Source organism: Delphinus delphis, chromosome 13 (assembly GCF_949987515.2).
Source record: "Delphinus delphis chromosome 13, mDelDel1.2, whole genome shotgun sequence".
Classification (NCBI taxonomy): domain Eukaryota; kingdom Metazoa; phylum Chordata; class Mammalia; order Artiodactyla; family Delphinidae; genus Delphinus; species Delphinus delphis.
The window spans coordinates 19,153,912-19,166,184 of NC_082695.1; the positions used below are offsets into that span (position 1 = coordinate 19,153,912).

Genomic DNA, 12,273 nt, shown 5'->3' on the forward strand with positions numbered 1-12,273 from the left:
TCCTTGTATGGGGCAATATGAAGACTATGTAGTGAGTATTCCTGCCCCCAAAGGTGGACTTGCACGGACTCAAGCTCAGAGCTGACTTTCAGCTCACAGGACACACGGAGGTAGAAGAACAGATTGAGTGACCTTATGAGGAAGCAAACAGGCAAATCCAGAATGGGGGGTTTTCCTCCAGGACTGCGGTCCTGGTTTCCTCAGTAAGTCACTGGCATGAAGATAAAAAGTGGGTGGTGGGGATGGACGGGTGCTCGAGAGTAAAACAGATTTCAGAGATATAATCATCAAATGAATGTGTGGATCTTGATTTGATCTTGATTCAAACCCAACTGTATGAAAGACACCTCTGAGAGAATCCTGGAAATTTGGTTTAGGAAATGGGTATTAGATCTTCAGGATTTATTGTTACTTCCAGGGTGGGGTTGGGAAGTGATAACGGATCATGCTTATTGGAAGGAAAATGTCCATAGTTTTTAGAAATGCAGTAGTAAAGGTAAAACAACATGTAATCTGAGATTTGCTTTAAAAAAACGGAGGAAAAGTGAAGGGGAGGATGAACGTAGCAGACTAAAATCTTGATAACTGTTCCTGAGGTGTTGATTGACGGGTTATGGGCATTCATTCTACCATTCTCTACTTTTTGCATGTTTTTTTTTTGGCGGTACGCGGGCCTCTCACTGTTGTGGCCTCTCCCGTTGCGGAGCACAGACTCCGGACGCGCAGGCTCAGCGGCCATGGCTCACGGGCCCAGCCGCTTCGCGGCATGTGGGATCTTCCTGGACCTGGGCACGAACCCGTGTCCCCTGCATCGGCAGGCGGACTCTCAACCACTGTGCCGCCAGGGAAGCCCTACTTTTTGCATGTTTGAAAAATTTTACAAGAATTTTTAAAACCAGTAGAGAAGATCGCTTTGTGTGAGGATCAAGGCTATCTTCGGGTAGGGCTGACGATAACCTCGTTGTTGTCCCAATGTCACGTGTAACCAGCACTGGTGACTTAGGATATAAATTCCTGTGACACATCGTATGGAGATACAGAACGTCCAGCATCTCAAATAACAGACTGAAGGAAGGCTGATGTGCTTTTTGGAAACTGCATTAGATGACTGAAAGAGAGCCTCTGTGACACTGATTGCAAAGATATGGATAGAGTTGTAATAAATGCATTTGCAACCAGAGTTCTGACTCATCCAAGTCGTGTGGACAGATTTACAACCTTTTGACTGGAAGACTTCTCATCGAAGGATGAGAAAAAAAAAAAAGATGGAAAAAGATTATCCAAGAGAGAAAGCATATTAAGATGTGAAACTTACTGTATCCATTTACTCACTGAGTATGGAAGACTTCACTGAGCCTCATTCAGTCATGAATATCTATTAAATCATAGCTCTGATGTTTACATTTAGCATGCTATTTAAGATGATCTATCCTGTAAGCATACTTTCCGTGCCTAATGAGACTCTGCAATGTAATTCTCTCTCACTGAGGTTACTTTAACAACTTTCTATTTTTAAATTATGTGACTATTAACTTGTCAAAGCATTTCAAAATAATTTATTTATTTATTTATTTATTATTTTTTTTTGCGGTACACGGGCCTCTCACTGCCGTGGCCCCTCCCATTGCGGAGCACAGGCTGCGGATGCGCAGGCCCAGCGGCCATGGCCCACGGGCCCAGCCGCTCCGCGGCATGTGGGATCTTCCCGGACCGGGACACGAACCCGTGTCCCCTGCATCGGCAGGCGGACTCCCAACCACTGCGCCACCAGGGAAGCCCTCAAAATAATTTCTTTAAAAGAAGTGTTTTCTAATGTGTTGCTCTAAACCAGACCTCACCAACAAATTACCAATAAGACTGGTATGAAGAAAAACAAAACTTTAAGAGAAGTCAAAACAAATCTGGATAAATGGGAGAGTTACAAGATATTTCTAGACAGGAAGACTCAGTATTGAAAAGATGTCAGTTCTCTTCAAATTAACCTATCCCAATCAGAATCCACGTGAGAATTTTAAAGAATGTGATAAGCTGATCCTCATTCATCTAGAAGAGAAAAAAGGGCAAAAATAACCAATAAAATTTTGAAAAAGTTAAACAGCAAGGGTCTGCCCTACCGAATATAAAACGTTGCTATAGGAAATAAAACAGTGTGGTCTTGTTACAGGCACAGACACATAAGTCTTGTTTCAGGCACATAAGACACATAAGTGGCAGCGCATGCAAAAATCACCTTGTATGCATATTTATATTCATCTATATGGTAAAATTGGAATTTGGCGTATGAGCAAAGGTAGCATTTTGAGTCTGTCGGGGAAGGGATTGTGCATGATAGCTGGCCATCAGGTAAAGTCATAACCCCTCCACATTGTAAAAAAATAAATTCCCGAGTAAAAAAAAATAAATTCCTGAGCTCTGATGAGATGATCATCAAAATATTAAAAATAGAAAAACATGAGAGAATATATTTTTGTTACTCTGGGATATAAAGGGCTGTCCCAGGTGAACCCCAAACCTGGAAACCATAAAGGAGAAAATGAATGAATACATGACACAGATGAAGAGTTCTTGTGTGATAAGTGGTATCACGTACCAAATTAAAAGATGAGTAGTTGAAAAATTCCACTGGATGATCTTATACGGAGCAAGTTTTACTTTGTAAATCTGTTTGCCTAGAGAGTGCTTGTTCTCTGAGGTTCTGGCCTGGTTCACATTGTCTTAGGGAAGAACTGTGGGAGACAAGGAAGCTCAGCAATTGTATCCAAGTCAGCATTTTTGCCAGTTGTAGAAACAAAATGTCATCTGTCAGTCCTTGGAAGTGTTTGCTTTATATATTTATTTATTTTTTGGCCACACTGCAAGGCACGTGGGATCTTAGTTCCCCGACCAGGGATCGAACCCGAGCCGCCTGCAGTAGAAGTGCAGAGTCTTTACCACTGGACCGCCAGGGAAGTCCTGAAGTGTTTGCTTTAAAAAAAAAAAGCCATGAAAAGCTGGACATTAATCTCGAGGGTGGTAATTTAGGTATTCTCGCGTAGTTAGAAAAATAAGTGAGTCCAAAAGTGGACGCTGTATGTTGTCTGGCAGTTTTCTCTGTGTGTGTTTCTTTTTAACCTGCTGCCGTCCTTTGTCCGTTTCCTTCAATTATTCGGTGCAGGCTGGCATGGCTTATCAGATGCTGCACGAGTGGTCCCGTTGCTTTCTCTGTCACCTCATCTTTGCCAGGGGCCCCTTGGGATCCGGAGTTCAGCTGTGTTGCACTAGACTCTGTAGGCCCCTGTGATTGCCCCTGTTGACACGTACCTGTGACACTGCGTTGGGACTCCCTGCTTACTCCACTGTCACCCCGCTAGACATGGCAGAGACCACGGGCAGAGACCGGGTGGACCCACTGTGTATTCTGAGTGTCTTGCACAGTGCCTGGCTCGTGGAAAGGAGACACTTCCTCTCTTGGATGAACGAGTGAGTAAGTGAACAGGCGATGGATACGGAGGTGTGTATGTTTACAATACACTGTGGGAAGTGATACAGTGGTGCCTGACACGCAGTGGAAACCGAAGCAAGAGGGCTTGCCTCTGTAGGGGTTGGCGAAGGCCAGTGACCCTGACCTGGATCCTGGAGGCTGAGCAGGTTTTCACGTGAGGAGAGGCATTAGTGGGAATGGCATTAACAGAATTACAGAGCAGTGAAGAAATCCTGCGTGGCTACCGTGTGAGGACAGAGGGAAGATATGGTTGATGAGGTAGCCTGGGGCCTCTTTGGAAATGCTCCCCATAACGTGCCAGCAAGTTTGGACATTGGGCAAAATGTGAGGCCCTTGGGATCTTTTTTTAAAAACGTATTTTATTGATTTAAATCAATAAAATTTATTTTATTGATTTAAATCAGTAAAATTTATTTTATTGATTTACAGTGTTGTGTTAATTTCTGCTGTACAGAAAAGTGATTCAGTTATACATATATATGCATTCTTTTTCATATTCTTTTCCATTATGGTTTATCGCAGTATATTGAGTCTAGTTCCCTGTGCTATACAGTAGGACCTTGTTGTTTATCCATTCTCTATATAATAGCTTGCATCTGCTAATCCCAAACTCCCAATCCATCCCTCCCCCTCTCCCCTTCCCCCTTGGCAACCACAAGTCTGTTCTCTATGTCTGTGAGTCTGTTTCTGTTTTGTAGATAAGTTCATTTGTGTCATATTTTAGATTGCACATATAAGTGGTATCATACGGTATTTGCCTTTGTCTGACTTACTTCTCTTAGTATGATAATCTCTAGGTCCTTCCATGTTTCTGCAAATGGCATTGTTTCATTCTTTTTTATGGCTGAGTGATATTCCATTGTATATATATATACCACATCTTCTTTACCCATTCATCTTTTGATGGAAACTTAGGTTGTTTCCATGCCTTGGCTATTGTAAATAGTGCTGCTATGCCTTGGGATCTTTTAAATGAGAGAATTCCATGAAAAATGGCTCTTAGGAACAAGGAGGATGCTCCCGGCCCTCCTACGGACTCTCCTTGGCTCCAGTTTTCCCATCCTCTGATGCTTATTCCACACAGACAGCAAGGTAGCCATCAAATGAAGCTGCTTCTCTGTTGTTGCTGATACAAACGTATTTTGAGAGAAAGATAAATGGATTCAAAAATGATTATTGTAACCAATTTGAAGGGACGGTTTAGATCACAAAGTTTTAGTAACTCTGATTAGGTAAACTTGATGAACCCATAACTTTGTTCATCCTTCATACTGTATCTGTTCGGGGTAACTTTTGTATTGATGGTGTGGTTCTTTTTTTTTTTTTTTTTTTTTTTGCCAGTGAAGTTCAATTATGTTTAGTGTCACTTTAATATTAGGTAATATATTGCAAAAGAAAAGGCATTAAAAATAGGATGTGGATTGTCAAAATATTGGAGGAAAAACCACAAAGGAATTCACATTTAGCTTAATTGGGCTGTGGTCTCCTGAATGTAGATCGTCTCACGTGCTGTTGTTTAATGCTATGCAAATTGCATACAAGACTTTTCTGTCAAAGATCTGGTGAACCGAGGAACCTTGGGAAGAGCTGACAGTATGAAAACTCCTTTTGGGGGAGTTGAATCTTGGTATGATTGCTTAGTTACCCTATCTTAAAAAAAGCCTGCCTTTTGGGTTTCTTGACGGTCGTAACGATAACAGCTCTTATTTAGGCAGGGCTTCTAACAAAGCCATCTTGCTTAATCTTCACAACTACCTTATGTGCGAAGAGTTTTTTTAGGTGATGTGTCACATATTATTTGAAATATTTGTTTAGACGCATTTTACTTTGGACATCAGAATAGAACAGAATTAAACTTCACATAGAATATAGAGACTTTTAATAATGGGAGGTATCCACAGTCATCCTTTGGCCAGTAGAGAGCAGATATCTGCTCTTTAAACTACTTTAGTAGTAGAAAAAATTTTTAAATTATGATACAATATTTATTATACTTACCTTGCATTTATGTAGCAGAACCCCAGTAGGTCATGACAGATAGGGTTGGTATATCACCAACCAGTTGGTATTAAATAAAAAAAAACCATTATGCCCTCAATCGGTATAGTATTATACATAGTAAGTATATATGCTTATTTTGATGAGGCATGTAAAGTAATGGTCCAGGAATCTGGAGGCCATATTTTGATTTTTTTAAACTCTCTGTAATCAAAATTTCAAACATGTACAGGAGAGAATCATACAATAAATTTGTTGCCACCACTCAGCTTTATCAATAATCAACACGTAACCAATCTTGTTTCATCCATACATTGTTTCCTTTAGGTTATTTTGAAGCATACCTAGACATGGTATATATCATTTCATCTGTAAATATTTCTGTATTTCTAAAAGATAAGAGCTCCTAAATTACCCAACATAAGCATAACACATTGCTACTGCTAAAAAAGTGATACTTGCTTAATATCATAAAATATTCAATCTGTATTCACATTTCTTCAGTTTTTTTACAAGAAATTTTTTTACTTGAATTGAGTTTTAAATAAGGTTCGTATGTTACACCTGATTGTTATTTCGTTCAAGTCTTTTTTGAACTATAGGTTCCCTGTCATTTTCCCTCTTGAAATTTTTTGTTGAAGAAACTGGGTCATCTGTTGTGTAGTTTCCCACACCCAGGATTTTGCTGATTGCATCCTTGTGGTATGATGATGATAATAATATCTCCAGCTTTATTGATGTAATTCATGTAAAATAAACTACACATATTTCAAGACTGCCCCCAGATGCCAGCTGCAATATGCGTCTAAGGTCTACCTGCATTTCTGCCTGACTGACTACACATTTTGGGCTTCCCATGACCTTCTTAGGTTTGAGATTTCACTAGAACAACTCACAGAACTCGAGAAAGTCCTACGCCTATGATTATTTTTACTGTAAAGGGTACATCTCAGGAACTGCAAAGTGGTTGTTACGTAGGGCAAGGCCTCATGGGAAGAAGCGGAGTACAGAGCTTCCACACCCTCTCCAGGAGTGCCACCCTCCCAGCACATTGACGGGTTCATCAACCTGGAAGCTCTCCAGACCTCATCGTTCTAGAGTTCTTATTCAAGTTTCATTACACAGGCCCCATTGATTAAATCATTGGCTGTTAGTAACTGAACTGAGTCTCTAGCCTCCTGGAAATCAAGTGGTAGGGCTGAAAGTTCCAATCGTCTAATCACATGATTGGTTCCTCTGGCGATCACTCCTGTCCTGAAGTGATCTAGGGTTTTTCCAAGTCACCTCATTAGCATAAACTCAGGTATGGGTGAAAAGGGCTCCTTATGAATAAGACATTCCTGTCACTCAGGAAATTCCACCGGTTTTAGGAGCTCTGTGCCAAGAAGCAGGACAGAGACCAAATATCAATACATATATTTTTAATTTTACTGTATATATCATTTCCCAAAGTTTGCTCTTGCCTCTTTGTTATCAAACAATATGTACTCTTTTTTTTTTATTTTTTAAATCTGGCTCCTTTTACCCAGAATAATTTTTTTGAGATCCACCCGTGTTATATCAGTAATGTATTCCTTTTCATTGTTGAATATTATTATATTATATGGATATGCACTCATTTTTATCCATTTGTTCACCTATTGGGGGCACTTGGGTTGTTTCCAGTTTTTGATCATCACGAGTGAAGCTGCTGAGAACATTCATGTACAGGTCTTTGTATGGGTGTATGCTTTCATTTCCCTGGGGTAAATACCTAGAAGTGGAATTGATGGGATTTTATAGTGGTTTGTGTTTAACTTATTACGAAACTGCCCAATTGTTTTCCAAAGTGTTTGTTTCGTTTTACATTCCCACTTGCAGTGTATGAGGATTCTGGTTATTCCACGTCTTTGCCAATGCGTGATAAGGTCAGTCTTTCCAAATTTTAGCTACTCTAATAGGAGTGTAGTAATATCTCATTGTGATTTTAATTTGCCTTTTCCTAATGACTAATGTTGAGAATCTCTTCATATGCTTCTTTGCCATCCACATATCTTCTTTGGTGAAGTGTCTGTATGCATCATTTGCCCATTTTTTTAAGAGGGTTTTTTGTTTTGTTATTCTTCAGCTTTGAAAATCCTTTATATATGCTGGATACAATTCCTCGATCAGATATATGATTTGCCAGCATTTCCTCTCAATCTGTGGCTTGTCTTTTAATTCTCTCCAGTGCTTTTTGAAGAGCAGAATTAAACCAAAATTCAATAACAGAAGGATATCTGGACATCTCCATATATCTAGAAATGAATCAACTCAGTTATAAATAACTTACAGTTCAAGGAAAAAATATCAAGAGAAATTAGACAATAATTTGAATTGAATGAACATGAAAACAGACTATTAATATCTGTGAGGTACAGTTAAGTCAATGCCCAGAGGAAATTTTATAACTTTAAATGATTATATTAGAAATGTTTAAATTCAGTGATCTGACTTCTTAAGAAATTAGAAAAGTACCAAATTAATCCCACATGTAAGTTGTAAGCATTTAAATAACGGAGTGGAAATCAATGAAATATAAAATATAAATAATAGAAGAAAATGAATGAAACAAAAACTAAAGATCAGTACAGTTGATAAACGTCTGCTTAGTTCGATCAAGGGAAAACAAAAGGAAAACACAGTTTAACAGCATAAAGAATGAATGAAGAACTGTCACTAAATCTTACGGACATTAAAAGGGCAATAAAGAAATATGATCAAATTTCAGTAATTTGACAGACTGGATGAATTGGACAAATTCCTTAAAAGATACAAGTTACCAGTACAAGAAGGAATAGAAAATATGAATAGCCCTATATCTATGAAAGAAATGGAATTTGTAATTTAAAACCTTCCCACAAAGAAAATTCCAGGCTCAGATGGCTTCACTGATGAGTTCTATCAAACATTTGAAGAATTAATACTGTCTTACACCAACTCTTTCAGAAAAATTAAATAAAGGAATAATTCTCCTCTCATTTTATGAATCATATTATCTTGATACCAAAACCAGAGAAAGCTATTATAAGAAAAGAACAAGACTTCTACACTGAAAGCTATGAAATAGTAATAAGAGAAATTATAGAAGCTTAGATAAATGGAGAAGTATGTCATATTTATGCATAGTACACTTAGTATTATTGAGGTTAATTTCCCCCAAGTTGATCTGTAGATTCAACAAAATCCCCATCAGAGCCTCAGCAGGCTTTTTGTGGGAAGAAATTTCCATGTTGATTTACAAAACTTATATACAGTGAACCTAGGATAGCCAAAAAATAAACAAAAAACAAAACCAAAAGCAATAAAACAAAGTTGGAATGCTTAGGTTACTAAACCTCCTGATTTCAAGACTTACTAAGCCTAAAGCAATCAAGATAATACAGTATTTTTGTAAGGGTAGACATATAGATCAATGCAACAGGATAGTCCAAAGATAGACCTACACATATTTAGTGTTGAATCAACAAAGATGCCAAGAAAATTCAATGGAGAAGGGATAGTTTTTTCAACAAATGATACCAGAACGACTAGGTATTATAAGGAGAAAAAGAACCTTGGTTCTTACCTTGCATCATACACAAAAATAACAAATGGATCTTAGACCTAAACAAAATGTAAACTTTAAAATTTCTAAGGGAAAATATAGGTTAAAATCTTCATGACCTTGGGATGTGAGAGATTTCTTAGCACAGACCGTCTACCAAAGAAATAATCAGCACATTGGAACTCATTAACTAAACACTTGTTCTTTTAGAAGGACTTCATGAAGGAAATGAAGAGGCAAGGTGCAGAGTGGGAGAAAATATTATTCATTAGGGTAATGCAAATTAAAGTACAAATCAAAATGAAATACTACTACACACCCAACAGAGTGGCTAGAAGTAAAAATATTGACAACCGAAGTATTGGCAACTGGAGCTATCGTATATTGTTGGTGGGAATGTAAAATCCTACACCCAGTTTTGAATGTGGTTCAGCAGTTTCTCATAATGTTCAATATAACTCACCATATGACCAACAGTTTCGCTTCTAGATATTTACCCATGAAAAATGAAAACACATGCCCATAAAAAGACGTATACACAGATATTTAAAGCAGTTTTATTTGTAATAGCCCCAAACTGGAAACAACGCAAATGTCTGTCAACAGGTGAGCAGATAAACAAATGGTAGAATACTCATACAATGACATACTACTTGGCAATAAGAAGGAACTGAATACTTCTGCACACAACAATACGGATGAAGCTTGTTTATGCCGAGGGAAAGAAACCAGACACAAAAGACAACATATTGTATTATTTATATAAAATTCTAGAACTACAGCAAGTCATCTTTATTAACAGAAAAGACATCAGTAGTTGCTCAGATCCTAGAATTTGGGGAGAGTGATTGCAAAGGAGCATCTTTTGGGGTGATAGAAATATTTGATATCTTGATTAGAAGAGTATTATATGTGAAAAACTCATTTAACAGTACACTTAAATGTGCATTTAATTACATGTAAATTATACCTCAATTAGTTTCAAAAAGTAAAAAAAGAAAAAAAAGGAAGGGATAATGCCAAATTGTTGCCCATCATTGGATGATAGAGATTTAAGTTCTACTTTTCCCATTTGGATAATCGCTTTGGGGGTTCACTTATTGAATAATCCCTCCTTTCCCCATTTTTCTGCTTTGCCACTTCTATTATGTATCAAGGTTCCATGTATGTGTGGGTCAGTTTATATGCTTTTGTTCCATTTCCTTGGTCAGTTTGTTTATCCTGTCTTAATTACTTTAGCTTCATAATAAGCCCTTTTATCATCATTCTTTTTCTTCAGAAATGTCTCAGCTATTCTTGAGCCTGTGTTGTTTTGCATACACTTCATAGAGAGCTTATCTGTTTCCGTGTTCTATGAAAAATCCTATTGGAATATTGATGGGAATTGTATTGAGTTTATAGATGAATCTGGGTAGACTTTGAGTTTCTGCAGTATTATATCTTTCCATTCCTAACTGTGGTCTATCTTTCCATGTATTAAGATCTTCTTTACTGTCTCTCAGTACAGTTTGTAGTTTTTCCCTGTAACATTCCTGCACATATTTTGAAAGATTTATTTCAAGGCATTTGATGTTTCTTATTCTGGTGTAAGTGAAATCTTCCTTCTAATTATGTTTTATCGTGGTTTATCATTGATGTATAGAAGTGTGATTTTTTTGAATATTAGTATATCCAGGGAACATTGGCTTTTGCTTTAGAAAGAAACTCATTCATCGATTTAGCAGAATTTGTCGTGTGTGTGTACGCTTTTAATATTTTTGTAAAGTGGTGGTGTTGAGGGAAAGCTTCCCCAAAGTCCTTAAGTTATTTTTCATAGTCAAGTCTCTACATGTAAGCTTGGCCCTGAGTCACGAGAAGAGGGTACTAGCTGGAGCTGTGGTGTTCCCAGCTTTAAATTTAGTCAGCTGTTTATGCAGTCGTGGGTGTCAGTAAGAGGCATCTCTCGTCAAGCCAGTATCCTTCTTTTGGGCATGTTTTTTATTGAGGTATAACTGACAAATGAAATTATTTATATTTAAAGTATACAATGTGATGATGTGATATACACATACATTGTGAAATGAATACCAAAATCAAGTTCATCAAGCCAGTATCCTTGAATGAAGACATCATGTATCTTCCATTCTAGGGATGGAGGCTGTCATTGTTAAAAACATGTCACTCTTCTCTTTTAGTATCCGGAGTGTGATGCAGAAGTATCTCGAGGAGAGACATGAAATCACTTTCGACAAGATTTTTAATCAGAAAATTGGTAAGCCTGCTTGTTTGTTTGGCAAACTGTAATTCCAGTCGTGGTATCGGGTGGCGCCGCAATAACGTAGAAATGCAGCCCCTAATGTTGTTACATGCTTTATAGCTCAAGCTGGGGATGAAGGAAATTGCATGTAATTAATAAGATACTAAATGATTACTTATGTCCCTAATAATATCTCTTGTAAGTAAGCTATTGGAAAACAGACTAGTTTGGCTGTAAGTTTTAAGACAGTTTGGGAGGTTCCCCAAATCAAAGGATTGGGTACTTGGAAACCAGAAAGAAGCTCTCTTTGGACCCGCGTCTGAGGTCCTCAGCTTCTCTCACTGATCTTGTATGTTCCGTGATCACAGGGGGTTGGCATGTGTCTTCATAGACCTCACCCCGCTCTTGTGTCTGCTTCCAAAGTGTGGGGCTGGCTTACTCGATCAATTCTCATGGGTTTATGGGTTTTGTTGGCTACTCACTCTTGTCAGTTCCACATCAGTTTCCCTTATTCCTGCGGCTCCATTTGGAATCTCTACTTAGCCCGGTCACCAGGACTCCCCCTGTTGCGTACACAGAGCTCATGGACCCATGCCCACCTCTGGCCAGCGCTGGTCTCAGCCTATGCAGATGTGTGGTTGTGTAGGAGTGCTCTGTGGTGACCGCAGTTAGTGCCCTAGAGAAATTAGGACTGGACAGGAATTGCTTTGGTGGGAATTTCAAGACCCACAAGGAAATGAGACACTGTATTCTCACCTGCCTTCTGAAAGACTGGCAGCTTGTTTAAAGGTGACTGTCGGCCGGGTTAGATGAGAGCTGTCGGCCACTGTTTTTTTATCCCCATTCCCCCAAATCAGTTCCCACTGTCCAGAAATTTCCTAAACAGTCTTTTGTTCTTGAGGCTAGGATTCATCATTTGGCCTGTCATCTGGCTCTGTTGTTAACTTGCCCACAGTGATGTACTAAGCAGATCATGCTAGAGTTTTTCCGTGA

General features: G+C 38.5%; 1 protein-coding gene across 3 annotated transcripts in view; it reads left to right on the forward strand.

Annotated features, from left to right (window-relative positions):
* GRK3 (G protein-coupled receptor kinase 3) overlaps positions 1 to 12,273 on the forward strand; it is a 121,721-nt gene that overhangs the window by 12,115 nt on the left and 97,333 nt on the right. Inside the window, exon 2 of one of the 3 annotated variants that reach the window (XM_060028263.1) lies at positions 11,219 to 11,295. The exons of 1 other annotated variant lie outside the window; for it this stretch is intronic. In XM_060028263.1, coding sequence (XP_059884246.1) covers positions 11,219 to 11,295 — 77 coding nt within the window. Of the gene's footprint in view, positions 1 to 11,218; positions 11,296 to 12,273 lie in introns of those variants that run through there. One more of the 3 variants, XM_060028264.1, reaches the window with a different exon arrangement.